Below are 18,355 nucleotides of genomic sequence, written 5' to 3' on the forward strand. Positions count from 1 at the left end.
AGAAAAGTAATGAAATAGGCAATGTGTGTCCTTTCAGTCTGTCTCCAGAGCAGTTATACGTAATCTCCCTGTCATCAGAACGATCACGTCCCCTGTTGGGTGATAGAAGTGTAGAAGTTTGACTGGCAGTCAATGGAAATTTGTGGTATTTGCTACTTTAATCCGATAAAATAAGAAAACTGTATCGCTTTTTAGATATTAGGATCTCAAATCCGATGGCCAGTCAGGCAAACAATTATATAGTGTCGTTGCCGATCAATGAGTGTTTATTGTGAGTTTACTTTGATTGTTTGTTTATCAATGTTGATCAATGTTTATCAATGTTGATCAATGTTTATTGTGAGTTTACTTTGATTGTGTGTTTATTGCCTTGATCACCGTATTGAGAAGTCATATGGTTATGGGGGGTGATATTGCAAGGTAATTTAAGCACCTGCGCACCTTGCATGGCGGTAGTAGAGAGAGGGGAGCGATGTATTTTTGTTGACCGCATTATACGCATAATATTCTATAGGCTACACATTGTTTGTTATTTTTCGGGTTTTGATCGCTTATGGTTATTTTGTACGTCGCCAAGTTTGATTGTTCTATTCAATAAATGCTCTAAAACGTACTTTTCATCTCAGCGGATTGTTTGGCGCGTCATACAATTACCAGCCCAGACCCTGCTTGTGTCTCTCAGTGACTTTTTACTTTTGGCTCTATCTATCTATCTATCTATCTCGCTACAGGTGTCATATAACCCTAACCCATATCCTCATATAAAAGTACCTTATTGAATCTCCAGGTAATGTAGGCTATTTCTGACATCCATCACTTTTGCTGTCGTTAAGATAGGCTACTTTATTTTTCTGTTTTGGTAGTCTGTCCAATGTGACACTTGCCCTCCTCCACTGGCCCTAGTTTTGGATCTAGCTTGCTGTTCATTATTTTCATGATAAATTGTAGCTAGCTAGCTATAACATCTTCATATACACCATACAGGCAAAATACTGATTAACACTAGTAGGCACTGATTAACAGTAGGCAAATGCCCATTGAACAGATTTATTCATTATCCTATCTTAAGAAAACTAATGTAACACTCTTGTCTGGGGATTTACACGGCAAATCAAATGAAGAACTACAAATCCCTGATGACAGGGAGATGACGTATGACTGCTCTGATGAATCAACCCCTATTTCATTAATTTTCTCTATGTAACGACGTCGATCATTGATCGGCAACGACACTATATAATAGTTTGCCTAACTGGCCATCGGATTTGGGCTCCTAATCTAATCCTATCTAAAAAGCACTACGGTTTTCTTATTTTATCGGATTAAAGTAGCAAAGACCAGACATTTCCATTGACCGCCAGTCAAACTTCTACACTTCTATCACCCAAAAAGGGGCGTGATCATTCTGGTGATAGGGGGAATTGCCGCTATTTCCGGTCGGCGCGTTAAACATTGTCCTGCCCCCAGAGAATGACTGACAGGCCGGTAGAACATGAGAATTCATCAGAGCAACGCATCCGGGTACTTTCCCCTCCCGTAATGTCCACGCCCCTTTTTGGGTGATAGAAGAGTAGAAGTTTGACTGGCGGTCAATGGGAATTTCTGGTCTTTGCTACTTTAATCCGATAAAATAAGAAAACCGTAGTGCTTTTTAGATATTAGGAGCACAAATCCGATGGCCAGTTAGGCAAACTATTATATAGTGTCATTGCCGATCAATGATCGACGTCGTTATATAGAGAAAATTAATGAAATAGGGGTTGATTCATCAGAGCAGTCATACGTCATCTCCCTGTCATCAGGCATTTGTAGTTCTTCAGTTGATTTGCCGTGTAAATCCCCAGATGAGAGTGTTACATTAGTTTTCTTAAGATAGGACAATAAATAAATCTGTTCAATGGGCATTTGCCAAAGTAGCCAACTGTTAATCAGTATTTATCCTGTATATGAAGATGTTATGACGTTTTATCATGAAAATAATGAACAGCAAGCTAGATCCAAAACTAGGGCCGGTGGAGGAGGGCAATTGTCACATTGGACAGACTACCAAAACAGAAAAATAAAGTATCTTGCAAAAGTGATGGATGTCAGAAATACATTACCTGGAGATTCAATAAGGTAGCCTACTTTTATATGACAGGATATGGGTTAGGGTTATATGACACCTGTAGCGAGATAGATAGATAGATAGAGCCAAAAGTAAAAAGTAGCTGAGAGACGCAAGCAGGGTCTGGGCTGGTAATTGTATGACGCGCCAAACAATCCGCTGAGATGAAAAGTACGTTTTAGAGCATTTATTGAATAGAACAATCAAATTTGGCGACGTACAAAAAGAATCCATAAGCGATCAAAACCAGAAAAATAACAAACTATGCGTATAGAATATGCGTATAATGCGGTCAACAAAAATACATCGCTCCCCTCTCTCTCCACTACCGCCATGCAAGGTGCTTAAATTACCTTGCAATATCACCCCCCATTACCATATGACTTCTCAATACGGTGATCTAGGCAATAAACAAACAATCAAAGTAAACTCACAATAAACCCATTAGCCTGTTATACTAAATACCCCCTAAATCATATTCATACCTCCTACAACACCTCAGGCCTTTGGGTCGGGTGGTTCATCCACATGGATGGAGGCAGACTGAAAGGACACACATTCATTGCCTATTTCATAATTGTTCTCCATACAACGACGTCGATCATTGATCGACAACGACACTATATACTTGTTTGCCTGACTGGCCATCGGATTTGGGCAGTCTGGGGATTTACACGGCAAATCAAATGAAGAACTACAAATCCCTGATGACAGGGAGATGACGTATGACTGATCTGATTAATCAACCCCTATTTCATTAATTTTCTCTATATAACGACGTCGATCATTGATCGGCAACAACACTATATAATAGTTTGCCTAACTGGCCATCGGATTTGGGCTCCTAATATCTAAAAAGCACTACGGTTTTCTTATTTTATCGGATTAAAGTAGCGAAGACCAGAAATTCCCATTGACCGCCAGTCAAACTTCTACACTTCTATCACCCAAAAAGGGGCGTGATCATTCTGATGACAGGGAGATGACTCGCAATTGCTCTGATGAATTGCATAGAGAGTTTGAATTTTGTCAGCTGTAAAGCGGATGTGTTTCCTAGAACATGTAAATGCAATTGCGTATCACATTATTGCATTACAATTTGAATATTGACTCAAATAACGCAGGCAAAAGTGGCAAATGAATATGCTATTTTGGGACTGCATAGTCATTTTCACATTAGAATGAACTTTTGAATTTTGTCAGCTACAAAGCAGCGCATGACTTTGGAAATTAAATGTCAAATGGCTTTGCATTATCATTTTAATATTGACAGCGAATGTGCACATCAGGTACATGAAAATGAAAATGCAAATCATTAGAATTGCATTTGAATTTGAATATTGTCTGAAAGAATGCATGCAAAAGTGGAACATGCAATTGCAATCTCATATTGCATTAGCATTTGAATTAAGTCTACTATATGCTTCCATATGCCTGGACGCTGCGCCCAACGTAATTATGAGATTACGCATTGATTGACTATCTTATGATAATAGACTAATGCCAGGTCAGCAAACGCATAACACAAGATGACACGTCTATTGATCTATTATATACAAATATGTGAAAGTCATTTATATTTACTTACCTGTGAGTGGATCGTAGGAGCCATCTAGTTCCCTGGAATCAGCCAAGCTTTGGTCTCTACTCTTTGCCTTCATATTCGGGCGACGTGCTTACCGGTCCCGGCGGCGAAAGGTCCTCGACCCTCTCCCTCGGTTGTGCGGCTCAGTCACTCTGGGGCGTTCATCCCTTTTCATTAACTATTCCATAGTGAAACAAGGAGCTGATTTCTACAAATACTCGACTATGTCTAGGGTTTCCCTCCCCGTCGACTGAAAAACAACTTCAGCGGGTTGGCAACGCTTCCCATTCGTGGCGCTCAAATCAGGGCTCCGCGCGTCTCTCCAAACTCGCTTCAGAGCGCAGCTTGTAGCCAACGGTTCAACACGCATTTAGGTCTAAAGCCTCTTAAACTACAACTAATTCGGCTTCTACAAGATGCATGACCTATAGCAATATATACATTGGCATAAATCCGAAAAAACTTTTAAAGACAGATCGACTGCGGGAAAATGTATGACTTGGTTATAGGAGAAATCTGTATATTCTCTGAGCTCCAATAGTGGAACTCCGCCCACCTACTTCCATGCAAATTTATATACATTAAGATTTTTTTCCAAATAAAAGCGCCCACGTTAAACTTAATTAAGCATTTGGGTAATTTTTTTATAGGGTGCCTTTTCCGTCCCCAGTACAAATCATGTTGTATTTTGTCTACATTTGGACAAATACTAATTTCATTAGTTTTTTCATGTATAGTCAATTGTTATTTATTATGAATACAATGATATGGGCTTCTAAGTTTTTTTGGTTTGTTTTTTACATTTAAAAGCTTTGGTTAAAGATGTAAATGGGATTTTGCCATGTCCCCGGTGTTGTTCATTCAACTTCAATCTAAAAAATAACTAATAAAAACATACATTTCCAAATATGTTATTATTATTACATTTTTCTGAGCAATATCTATTGAATCAAATATAGTTTTTATCCCCCCAAAAATAATTTGGTACAAAACATTTGGTATGTTTGTTCCTGGGGTCACTGTCCACCCTGTTGAGCTGTGTTAATGTCCCTTTAAAAAACAAAACCTCTCATGAGGTGACATCACATCAGTGGAGGGAAATCAAATGTGGTAAGCTGTGTGATTTTATACCTCTTTTACCATCTGATTTTGATGTTTTTATCAAGTGAGTTTAATGTGGTTGAACATAACGTGTCCACCCTGTTAGGCCTAAATATTGAGGAGATCAATCAAATTTATTAATTTCAAAAAAAGTGTTTAGTTCAAATTAGATTCCTCATCAAGTATTCATGGTCATGCTAGGCATTATGCTAACAAAGGCAGGCTAAAGGCTAACTTTAACTCAAAATGTCCACCCTGATTCAACTAACAGAGTGTATTCTCAATAAAATACCTGAGCTCGACCACTATGTTTTTCAGCAAGTTAGATATGTCCTTTATATAATAGAACATTCATTTTAATTTACATTTTTTAGTATAGGTAAACATAGGTAAATCAACAATTTATTTTTCAGAAGTTATGAAGTCCAAATGGCACCCTATTAAAAGAATGACCCATTTAGAAATACTAAATAAAGGAACCTCAAATTGTAACTATACCTGGGAAAAACATTGAATGATGTAAATGTATTATATGTGTTTTTAAGGGCTTATAATTCTTCTAATATCGAAATTAACCTTGATGTACTGTATAGCGGACACATAATGAACTGTACATGTCGTGTTATTCTATTAAACATACACGTGAGTCCTTCTGTATTTAAATGTAAGTGTCTTTATTTTAACTCGCTCTGTAAGCTCTACAATACCGGTCTGTTGTTGTCTCGTCGTAACCTAGGCAACCTGACCTGATGTCACTACGGTGGCCTGTACACAATATTGTCAATAACAATAACACCACATCTCTCTTTCTAGAATCAATGGGTAGACTGCCATTGATTCATCAGATCTTAGAGGATTATTCTGCCTCTATAACTAAAAGGTCTGATCTGAACCTGATCAAATAAACAATTCTACTAACAACCCTATATGAACATAAAAAGAGCATGAACACATCTCTTCTCCTAAACATAACCTTTTTTTTTCAACATCTCCATTCTCTTTAGAAATGTCTCTCTCTTTTTTTTTTTTTTACAAGTCCAACCTAGTTGGTTTCACCACAACTCTCCCAGACCTGGTTCTAGGAGTAGCTGGTGGTTCTGGGACATTCTGGTCCCTTGGTTCTGCCGAACTCTGCTTTGGGACACATCCCAGAGGTTGTTCAGTAGCACCACCGCCACTCTGCGCCGGTGAGGGCTCCATGGGGATGAGATGGCGCCGGTTTCGCCGTACTGTCCCATGAGGTCCATCCACGATGTACGACCGCGGAGTAGGGTGGCTGCTGACCACGACTCCAGTTGCATTTTGATCGGTGACCCACACTTCCTTTCCAGGAGTGAGTCTGTCGAGACTTCAGCTCGCGGTTCCCGATGTCGTAGTTGGCCTCGGCGGGGGTATAACGGCGGAAGTAGAAGGCGCAGGGGTGCACGGTCTGGTCCTACGACCGTTGTGAGAGCACGCCACCGACGCCTGTGTCTGAGGCGTCCACCTCCACAATGAAGGGCCTAGAGGGGTCTGGGTTGATTAGGACCGGCGCCGAGGTGAAGAGCCTCTTCAGGCCACTGAATGCAGCGCTGACTGCGGGTGTCCACGTGAACTGGCGCAGGGGGGAGGTGAGGGCAGTGAGGGGGGCGGCTACCCGGCTGAAGTCCCGGATGAATCGCCGGTAGAAGTTGGCGAAGCCGAGGAAGGACTGCAGCTGTTTCCGGGTGGTAGGTTGGCTCCACTCGACGACGGCCCGGGTCTTCTTGGGGTCAGGGCGAGTCAGCCCCCCCTCCACGATGAGCCCCAGGAACTCCACAGTGAGCGTGGAAAGAGCACTTCTCAGCCTTAATGAAAAGGCGATTCTCCAGGAGGCGCTGGAGGACTAGGCGGACATGTTGAACGTGCTCCTTGGGGTTCCTGGAGAACACCAGGATGTCATCTAAGTAGAGGACGACAAAGATGTCCAGCATGTCCCTGAGGACGTCGTTCATGAGGGCTTGAAAGACGGAGGGGGCGTTAGTGAGACCAAAGGGCATGACGAGGTACTCATAGTGGCCACGGGGGGTTTTGAATGCCGTCTTCCACTCGTCGCCCTCACAAATCCGGACCAGATGGTAGGCGTTCCGGAGGTCCAGCTTTGTAAATATGGTGGCCCCAAGGAGGGGCTCAAAGTTGGAGCTCATGAGGGGAAGAGGATAGGTATTCCGGATGGTAATGGCATTGAGCTCACGGTAGTCGATGCATGGCCTGAGGGTTCCATCCTTCTTCTTTACGAAGAAAAACCCCGCTGCCACCGTGGAGTGTGATGGACGGATGAGCCCCTCAGCCAGGCAGTCGGAGATGTAGGTGTCCATGGCTGCTTTCTCCGGGGGGGCAAGGCTGTAGAGACGACTGACTGGGTGTTTACTGCCAGGGCGGAGCTCGACGGCACAGTCGTAGGGCCGGTGAGGGGGCAGGGTGCGAGCACGCTCCTTACTGAAGGCCTCTCCTAGGTCGTGGTAGACCTCTGGGATGGAGGAGAGATCAGGGGAAGCCGGAGGCGGTCGCAGAGGCGATGAGGGGGTATGGGCGGCACGGAGGCACCGGGCGTAACAGGAGGTACTCCAACTCAGGATGCGTCCCTCACCATAGCTGACATGGGGGATGTGGAGCTCGAGCCACGGTCGTCCCAGGATGAGCGGGGACTGGGGGTCTTGAGGATGTAAAACCGAATCTCCTCCACATGGTTCCCGGAGACGGTCAATGAGAGGGGTGTAGAGCGGTGGGTGAGAGGCCCCAGGTTGTGTCCATCTAGGGCTGAGATGGCGAGGGGGGTTTCTAGAGCAACGAGGGGAACGGCAGCTGAGCGGGCCAGCTGGGCATCCATAAAGTTCTCGTCTGCCCCCCCGAATCTCGTCTGCCCCCCCGAATCGATGATGGCCTCGACAGTGAGGTTATGACCCTGCCAGGAGAGGGTGACAGAGAACCTGGCTGGGCTGGTGGTTGGTGGGGAGTGAGAGACACGACTCACCCGGATTCCCCCTTCGGGTGAGCCTACCCTTTTGGTAGGGACGGGCAGGTGTCACAGAGGTGTCCTTTCTCCCCACAGTAGAGGCACAGCCCCTGGACCCTTCTCCTCTCCTTCTCCGCCGTGGTGAGGCGGGTTCGACCAAGCTGCATAGGCTCCTCACCAGTGGATGGGGTGTAGGTCGACTCCCGTGCAGAGGAGGGGTTGTCTGTGAGGATGGAGTCTTGGGGGCGTGGCGAGCTGGTCTGGTGGCGCCCTCTCTCTCTCCGACGCTCCCGGGAGCGCTCGTCGACATCGATGGCTAGGGCCACTAGTTCGTCCTTGATGGCCTCACTCAGCCCCTGGCGGAAAGCAGATCGCAGTGCCCTGTCATTCCACCCGCTTCCGGCTGCCAGGGTGCGAAACTCGGTAGAGTAGGCCGCAGCTGTCCGGTTCCCCTGGTGGAGTGTCATCAGTCGCGCCCCGACCTCCTGTCCTGCAGTGGGGTGATCGAAAACCCTCCTGAACTCGGTGAGAAAGGCAGTATAGTCACCGAACAGGTCAGGGCGGGCGCAGAGGATGACCTGGACCCAATTCAGGGCGTCGCCGGTGGTGAGGTTGGTGATGAACGCCACACGGGCTGCCGGTGACCAGAACTGGCTGGGCTGATGTGAAAAAATTAATTCACACTGTAGGATGAAGCCTCGGAACTGGGCGAAGGCTCCGTCGAAGGGGCGGGGGCTGGCTAGGTGGGGCTCCCGTGGCTGTCCAGTTAGTGGTGCCGGTAGCTGGACAGGATTTGGGAGAGCAGGGGGGGGGGGCAGAAGCTGCGAGCGCAGCCACCTGTACAGTAAGCGCCTGGGTCGTGGTGAGGAGGTGCTGCATCTGGGTGGCGCGGTGCTCCTGGTTAGCCTCCTGAGCTGCAAGGCGAGTGTTCAGGGCCTGGCACGCGGTAGCGGCCTCGTGGAGGAGGTGAGCGTGTTCAGCGAGGACCCTCCCCTGGGCTTGGATAGCCGTCGGCCCGGATCCAGGGGTGGGAGATGGTGCCCGGTCCTTCGTGTCGTCTGAGCCCAATTGCATGGTCAGTTCTTCTGTTAAGCAACGGTAGTTAGGGGGCTCAAGGACACGACACCGGAGGCAGAATACAGTGTTAGCCCCGTAGGGTATTTATTTACAGTGAAGGGGGGTGGAAAAACAGGGATGATGGGTCCGGGGGTTTCAGCCTGGCGGGCTGGGGGTAGTGGCTGGCGTGGGCTGTAGAGGAACAGAGAAATAGGGTAAGTCTCTACAGTAGGCCAGTACAACAGGTATGTGCACTTCCAAAAAGCACAAGGGAATTTGTATAAGGGAAAAATACAAATCACGAAAATAGTATCAAGAGCAAAGTACACGACTGGTAACAGATAATACTTGCCAGGCCATCCTTAGGGAAGAACTGACGATGAGTGAGTAGAAGTCCAGGGTAGGCTGTGCTTGAGCTGTGGGGGCGGGGGAGGGCGTGTGTGAAGGCCCAGCCGTAACAACGGTGGCCTGTACACAATAACAATAACACCACAGTACACAACATATTTTCCAAGGCTAAACATTCCAAGGCTAACATTACTACCATTGTACTCAGCAACACTTTTCATCCATGAGCGATATCATGGCAAGGGACTCTGAAATATTTTCAAGGCAAGAGACTTGCCTTGGCAGTGGAACCTACATTTCGGTTTAGGGGATAGAACCTCACTTGTGTGGGGGGATTAAGACTGTGTTATTAAATGTTTTATCTATTTATTTCTTACATTTGTTTCTCTTATTTTATTGTATTTTATTTTTACCTTATTTTTTTCCGATTTTATCTACTTCCCCTGCTTTTATATTCATTTTATGCTTGTATATATTTTTATATTCACTTTATGTTTTTATCCCTGTTGTAAAGCACTTTGAGCTGCATTTCTTGTATGAAAGGTGCTGTATCAATCATAAATAAAGCTTTACTTACTTATCTACAGTATATGGATGAAACAGCTCGGGGGGGCAACCAAATCATTTAGCTGTATATTATGCTCTTGACAGATAAAGAATATATCACCATATTTGAGCTCTTTCCTCCAGATTGGAACAAAGTAAAAATATACTTATTGTACAGTAAGTCACTCTGGGTCATAGCGTCTCCTAAATGACTAAAATGTAATTGCAAATGTGAAAAGGTTGATATGGATCTGCTGTGAGAAAAAGGAGGGAGAGGGAGATAGTGTGTGTGTGTGTGTGTGTGTGTGTAAAATTGAGAGAGAAAGGGCAGGAATTGAATTTTGAAAGAGAGACTAATGGCGCTTTTCCACTACCGTACCGTACCAGAACCTGTGAGCCTGGTTTGTTTTGCTTTCTCCCCTGCCAACTGGGCCGTACTGGGCCGTAGTACCCGTACTGATGTTAGCTACCCTTCCTGACTCGGAGTGAAAGGTACTATCCGTGCTACGATGTGACGCTGCAGACCGTGGAAATTGTCCGATTTTTGCAAATATTCTGTTATATCCTTTCAAGGGATAACATTATCCTACTGAAACTTTGATATAACTTAAAGTAGTCAGTGTGCTGCTTGAATAACAGTATAGATTTATTGTCCTTTGAAAATTACTCAGTACACAGCTGTTAATGTCTAAACAGCTGGCAACAAAAGTGAGTACACCCCATAGTGAACATGTCCTAATTGTGCCCAATGATGTTGTTTTCCCGCCCTGGTGTCATGTGACTCGTTAGTGTTACAAGGATTCAGGTGTAAATGATAAGCAGGGCTGTTAAATTTGGTGTTTTGGGCACAATTCTCTCTGAATGCTGGACAACATGGCACCTCATGGCAAGGAACTCTCTGAGCAGCTGAAAAAAAGGATTATTGCGCTTCACAAAGATGGCCTTGGCTATAAGAAGATTGCCAACACCCTGAAAATGAGTTGCAGCACAGTGGCTAAGATCATACAGCGGTTTTCCAGGACAGGTTCCACTCGGAACAGGCCTCGCCAGGGTCGACCAAAGAAGTTGAGTCCACGTGCTCAGCGTCATATCCAGAGGTTGGTTTCCAAAAATAGATGTGCGAGTGCTTCCAGCATTGCTGCAGAGGTTGCAGAAGTGGGATGTCAGCCTGTCAGTGCCCAGACCATACGCCGCACACTGCATCAAATCGGTTTGTATGGTCGTCGCCCCAGACAGAAGCCTCTTCTGAAACCGATGCATAAGAAAGCCCGCAAACAGTTTGCTGAAGACAATGAATCCAAGAACATGAGTTACTGGAACCATGTCCTGTGGTCTGATGAGACCAAAATAAACCTGTTTGGGTCAGATGGTGTCCGGCGTGTGTGGCGGCACCCTGGTGAGGAGTACCAAGACAAATGTGTTTTGCCTACAGTCAAGCATGGTGGTGGCAGCATCATGGTCTGGGGCTGCATGAGTGCTGCCGGCACTGGGGAGCTGCATTTCATTGAGGGACACATGAATTCCAATATATACTGTGACATCCTGCAGCAGAGCATGATCCCCTCTCTTCAGAAACTGGGCCGTAGGGCAGTTTTCCAACATGATAATGACCCTAAACACACCTCCAAGATGACAACGGCCTTGCTGAAGAAGCTGAAGGTTAAGGTGATGGACTGGCCAAGTATGTCTCCAGACCTAAACCCAATTGAGCACATGTGGGGCATCCTCAAGAGGCAGGTGGAGGAGTGCAAGGTGTCCAACATCCGTGGGCTCTGTGATGTCGTCATGGAGGAGTGGAAGAAGATTCCAGAAGTAACCTGTGCAGCTCTGGTGAATTCCATGCCCAGGAGGGTTAAAGCAGTGCTAGATAACAATGGTGGTCACACAAAATATTGACACTTTGGGCACAATTTAGACATGTTCACTATGGGGTGTACTCACTTTTGTTGCCAGCTGTTTAGACATTAACAGCTGTGTACTGAGTAATTTTCAATGGACAATACATCTATACTGTTATACAAGCAGCACACTGACTACTTTAAGTTATATCAAAGTTTCATTAAGATAGTGTTATCCCCTGAAAGGATATGACAGAATATTAGCAAAAATCTAAAGGGTGTACTCACTTTTGAGATATACTGTATCTTCCACCCCCAATGCTGCTGATAGTGACACCCTAGGTCAGTTACGCAATCTGTTAGGAGAGCTAGGGACCCAGATTAGCAATTCGGTGGTCAGTCGTATATTCGCCAACCAAGCACTCGTCCCCACCGGAAACCCTCCATCCCCTCTTAGACCTCCACCATTAGAATCTGTCCATTCCACCCTCGACATGTCCAAACTGAACATTGTGGTGAAAACAGATGTCAAAGAGCCGGCAATGTATAGAGGAGATGGCACAGACAAATACACAGTCCAAGAATGGATAGATATGATGGACGTGTACCTCCGTAAGAAAAACTGCTTGGCTGCAGATCAGGTGGAAGAAGTCCTTAGTCATCTCTTGGGGCGGGCGAAGAACATTGTTAAGGTGGGGCTGAAGAGTAGTCACGACAAGACTGTACACCCAGAAGCAATATATGACATTCTCAGGAGATACTTTAGTGACAGCCCTGTGTCCAGCTTACCATTGGCTGACTTCTACGCCACACAGCCAGAGACAAATGAGACACCAGTGGACTACTGGGTCCGATTGAACACAGCAGCTGAGCACGCTGACAGATATCTCAGAAAGAATGGAGGGAAGATGGAGAATATGTCTGCAGAAGTTGCAATGATGTTCATCAGGAACTGCTCCAACCCTGACCTCACCAGCGTGTTCAAGTGTAGGCCCATCAGCAAATGGTCAGCCATGGAAGTTCAGGAGGCCATCGATGAGCACCAGAGAGAACATGGGACAAAGAAGCAGCCCGCTAGAGTGGAGAAAGTCAAAGTGGCGGCAGCTACTACAACTACATGCAGCTCGGTGGCTGGAGAATCAACTGTGACGAGAGCCATTGTTACAGAGTCGCCCATACAGATGAAGGCCAGTGTGGCTGTCGCCTCAGAAGCGGGAGCATTAGACCGAGTACTGAACATGTTGGAGAGCGTTCTGGCTAGGACAGCTTCACCAGTCCAACAGTCGTTCCAGCAGACACAACCTACTTCCTGTCGTGTTTGCAAGGAGAAGACTCATACTACCTTTGAACATTGCAGAAAGGAGGGGAGATGCTTAGCATGTCTGGAACCTGGCCACCTGAAGAGAAACTGCCCAAGAGCCATACCACAGCAAACCCAACCAGAAAGCCACACCCAGAGGCAGGGAAACTGAGTCACTCACACTTTGGAGGGCAGCGTGTGAGTGCATTTAGTCAGACCCTTAAAACAGAAGAAGACCTCAGCTCTGTGTACGAAAAAAACTGCCAGTCTGCTAAGGACAATAGTACTATAATCTGTCAGAATATACACAGGCTTGAAAAGGCAGACGACCTATTCTACAGCGATGTGATGGTTAATGACCAAACTGTACTACGGGCCCTGATTGATAGTGGCTCAATGGCCTGTACGATGAGTGAAGAGGCTGAGGAGAAGCTTCATGATGCAGGACTGCTTACAGAAACTAGTCAATCGAGTATGGACATTATTCTGGTGGGATGTGGCGGTGTACAGGTACGGCCTAAGTGCATTTATCAGTTGAAGTTGAGGATCTACGGACAGGAAGTAAGCGTGCCTGTCTTGGTCGTGCCAGGCCAACATGACCAGTTGATAGTAGGCACCAATGTACTCAAACATCTACTACGTCAAATCAAGCAAGACCCTGGCTACTGGAAAGTGATGAACCAAGCTGACTCTTCTGGTGAGGAGGGCATGGAACAGTTCTTAAACATGCTGTCAGGCATAACAAGATGGAGGGGTTATCGAATTCCAGACATCATCGGATCTGTGAAGCTCACTAGTGCAGTGACACTAATGCCCAGACACGAGCACATAGTGTGGGGAAAACTTCCTGGGAATGCTCCCGTTTCAGAAGGAAGCGCCATACTAGTGGAGCCGTCGAAATCTCAGTCACACAAGAAAAACATCCTGGTAGGGAGGACTGTTGTTTCGATGAGTGGTGACAGGTGGGTACCTGTGAAGGTTGTGAACCCAAGTGACAAGCCTGTTACACTGAGGAGGAATATGAAGCTAGCAGATGTCTCACCATGTGTGGCCTTAGAAGATTTCGAGCTCAATGTGGATCATGCCCCTGACATAGAGTTAAAGGCACAAAACCAAAACATAGAAAAGACTGCTGATCATGTCAAGGATACCCCGGTGGCTCCCACCCCTCAGGACAAACTCAACAGTTTGGGACTGGGTGAAATCGACATCAGCTCGTGTGAAGTGTCGCCCTACTGGAAAAGCCAATTAACGGAGCTCATACAGAAGTTTGGAGATGTGTTTTCCAAGGACAAACTAGACTGTGGAGAGGCGAAAGATTTTGTGCACAGGATTCATCTGACAGACACTCATCCGTTTCGACTACCGTACCGCCGTGTTCCACCAGGTCAGTACCAACAGCTGAGAAAGGTCCTTTCGGAGATGGAGGAAAAGGAGATAATACGCAAATCCTCCAGTGAGTGGGCCTCACCTTTGGTACTTGTATGGAAGAAGAATGGTGATCTACGCATCTGTGTGGATTATCGATGGCTTAACACTAGGAAAGCCGTGAGGTGTTAAACAGCACCAGTGAGTACAAAAAAAAATCTACCTTTGCACTCGATCACATTTCAGGACCCTCCTTTCATGACTTTTCCTAGATATGTGCGTTCTACCACCCAGCATCTTTACATTTTCAAAATCGAGTTAGTATAAAGCGATTTTGCAGTATTTCTGTGTGTGTCTGTATTTGCCTTGGAATTCGGCTGCCATCTTTTTCTCCAAGGCTGCAATTCTCTTTTATATCAGCAGAGGTAGCAAGGGGACACACACTGTGCTCAACCTTCAGGCTTCAGTGCAGAATTAGATACAGTATAAGACTGATAAGTATGTAACATAATGTGTTTATATATAGGCTATATATAGCAATAGGGATACATAAGATGTATATGTACAGACAGTTATGAAAATGATAAACTGTACAGTATGTCTCCCAATCCCTTCAGATTTGTTGGAGCTGAGTTTTTTTTTCACCCAAGTTCCATGCAATAGTGATAAGATATTATGATATGTGTAGCCTATGTACAGTTATGAATGATACACTGCACAGTATGTACCTATCAAGCTGTGTGGTATTACATAGGTACCGCAGCAAAGTAGTTCATCAACGAATATTATATAACAAACGGATATTTATAATATTGTATATAATGTCTTTTTTGTATATCACTGTAGACCACGTTTTAGTAGTAGCCAATTGCAGAGTGTATTAATTATTTTGTTTGTTTGAATCCTCACTGTGTTCATGTTGTGCATGTTGTTCTTGCCGTGAAATGTGTACATCAAATAAAATGATGTCGGCGATGATTATGCCTGTACAGCGCTGTCAATTTTCAAATAATGCTATAGGCTATATATATGAATGTTCAGTTGTGATGTGAAGTAGCCAACAATTCTCATGTCGACCATGATAATAATAGGCTACAACAAGGTTGTACATAGATATACGCAGATTCGTATTTGGATAGTTGATTTTGGCACCATTGTATAGTAGCCAATTGCAGAGAGTATACATAATTTTGTTTGTTTACTGCACATTATAAATGAAATGAAAATAGCTGTTGTGAAAAGTGAAAATATAGTGTGTTCATGTTGCAGTGAAATGTCTTTACATAGATATATCAGATGTGATATTTCTACTACAAACGAACACAGACAGAGAGACAGATAATTCAAGTAACATTTTTATTTACTTGCAATGTTCACGTCAATTCTTCCAAGTAAAAAGTAGACTTTCTGAGGCAGTGAAATAATACATTATCAATACATGATATACTGGTGGCCTTTCCTGTCTGTCTTCACTAGATCTGTCCAATAAAAAGAAAAATTATGAGTGGGACTGCTCAGAAAAAATAATAATACATTATATACTGTAGGCCTATTATAAATATCCGTTCGTTATATAATATTAGTTGATGATTACATAATCAAATGTAGGCTACTTCAATGACTTTGCTCCGCACAACAGAGAGAGTTGAGTAGCCTACAACTAACCTACTCAACTACTCACCAGGCTGAGTACAGCCTTTCTGGTGGGAGGTGAGGGGGGGGATGGTAGAATGCTTTGTTTGCTGATCGGCAAGCAATCATCATGAATAAGATTACGCTCCCCCTCGCATGATCCATTACATCAAGTGAATGGAACTCTCTTTAGAAACTAGTTATTCTTGTTTATTTCAGTGGTGTAGGACGTGACTTTCATTCATACAATTCACCCCGTCTGTGTCACCCCGTCATATTTGGATAGTTGATTTTGGCACCATTGTATAGTAGCCAATTGCAGAGAGTATAAATTATTTTGTTTGTTTACTGTACATTATAAATGAAATGAATAAACAGACTTTATAACTGTGAAGCTCATATATATGATCACAATACAATATTAACAAACACAGTATACAAACACAATATTGCAATATTTATTACTATAATTTTTTTATAATAAACTTTAATTCGTCAGTAAAGCTCCCGCAGTCTCAATCTATCGTTTCGTTGGCGGATTAAATTCAGCCCCTGCTTCCGGGGGGCACGTACAGACGTACAGCTAACCCTAATGTGAAACGTCATCACTGCGCCTTTCTGGGAAAAAGGTGTCAAGAGCCTGGCAGACGGCCTTGTGTGACATCGCCCTCCAGCGATCCTTGTCCGTCAGTACACTCTTCTCCATGTTAAAATCTGCTCGTGCTGTTTCACAGCTGATTGCTGTGGAATGAATGGCGATCCCGTGGCGGTCCTAGTGTTAATGCACGCACAGTAAAAGATGCCCATCCAGTACCCCACCAAGCTGACTGTCTGGCTGCCTTAGGGGGCAACGCTATATTCAGCGCTATGGACTTGACGTCGGGGTACTATAACGTCCCCATGCACGAGGAGGACAAGAAGTTTACCGCTTTTACGACACCAGTAGGCCTCCATGAATTCAACAGACTACCCCAGGGTCTGTGCAATAGCCCGGCAAGCTTCATGCGGCTCATGATGAATATCTTTGGAGACCAAAACTTCTTGACCCTCCTGTGTTACCTCGATGACGTCTTGGTCTTTGCTCCCAACGAAGAAGAAGCCATCACAAGACTCGAAATGGTCTTCAGCCGATTGAGAGAACATGGGTTGAAGTTGGCTCAGAAGAAGTGTCACTTCCTTCGACGCAGCGTCAAGTTTCTGGGTCATATCATTGACGAGACAGGAGTTGCCAATGACCCTGAGAAAGTACAGGCCATCACCGCCATGTCTGAAGCGGATCTGATGATGGAGGATGGAGTCACGCCTTCAGCAAAAAAACCGCAGACCATATTATCCTGGATTGCCCGGTGTACCACCCACCCGACGGGATGCATGGTCTGTCGGTATTAGACGACGAGACGATGACGTGGCTTCTGGAGGGGTGTCCAGAAATATAGCCCGGGTGAGCCCCTCAACCAGGTCTCGGGGTGGTAAAAGGGTAGCCCCTCGGCCCCGAGCCTGGTGGAGTGGAGAGGAAAAACAACTACCCATACGCCGAAGAAGAAGAAGCAAAGAAGATCAAGTCCTTTCTCTGTATGGTGATGTATTATCAGAGGTTCAGGGCTTGACATTAAGCTTTTTCAGGTACTTGTCCTTTGGACAAGTGATCTTATCTTTTACTTGTCCTAGAGCTCAAGTTACTTGTCCAAATCCGAAGATTTTGAAAAAGCAATAATATGAATAATAATATATTATACTCTCACCGGCCACTTCATTAGGTACACCTTTTCAACTGCTTGTTAACGCAAATACCTAATCAGCCAATCATGTGGCAGCAACTCAATGCATTTAGGCATGTAGACATGGTCAAGACGATCTGCTGAAGTTCAAACCAGCATCAGAATGGGAAATAAAGGTGATTTAAGTGACTTTGAACCTGGCATGGTTGTTGGTGCCAGACGGGCTGTTGCGTGATATTATAGTGTCAATATGGACCAAAATCTCTGAGGAATGTTTCCAGCACCTTGTTGAATCTATGCCACGAAGAATTAAGGCAGTTCTGAAGGCAAAAGAGGGGGTCCAACCCCAAGGTGTGCCTAATGAAGTGGCCAGTGAGTGTATGTGTATGCAAATAACACATTTGACTACTATTGATTTGATAATGATGTATCCTTAATTTTCAAATGTATTCATTAAACAATATTTTGTAATTATTTAAAAACGTAGGGGTAATCAGTGATTACCCTAACCCTAACCCTTTTAGATTAAGATTGGCCACAAAAGGGATGAATATCTAGGAATATTTACAAAAAATGTTTGTAACTACAGTCCCTCCCCAATGGAAGCAATCTTATTTGCTAGCCTTTGGATAGTATCCTATATTCAAATTGAGAAATCTATCATTAGTGTCATTCTGAAGTTCGTATTGCGATGTGCTGGTCTTAAAACTTCAAACCTAAAATATACGATCGCATCGAACTACATGAAAATAAGCGGCATTGAGAAGAAGCGAATATGCGCA

The 18,355-nt window shown here is 44.7% G+C and overlaps 1 protein-coding gene across 1 annotated transcript in view; it reads right to left on the reverse strand.

Annotated features, from left to right (window-relative positions):
* Nucleotides 1-3,768, reverse strand: part of LOC308151019 (A-type potassium channel modulatory protein KCNIP2-like) — a gene marked incomplete at both ends in the record, with an annotated part of 55,909 nt that extends 52,141 nt beyond the window's left edge. The window contains one exon of the mRNA XM_080523826.1: nt 3,696-3,768. Within this exon, the coding sequence (XP_080379952.1) occupies nt 3,696-3,768 (73 nt within the window). The remainder of the gene's footprint in view (nt 1-3,695) is intronic.
* Nucleotides 3,769-18,355: the final 14,587 nt, after the last annotated feature.

This window comes from Nansenia antarctica, assembly GCF_963989245.1.
Source record: "Nansenia antarctica genome assembly, chromosome: 2".
Taxonomy (NCBI): Eukaryota; Metazoa; Chordata; class Actinopteri; order Argentiniformes; family Microstomatidae; genus Nansenia; species Nansenia antarctica.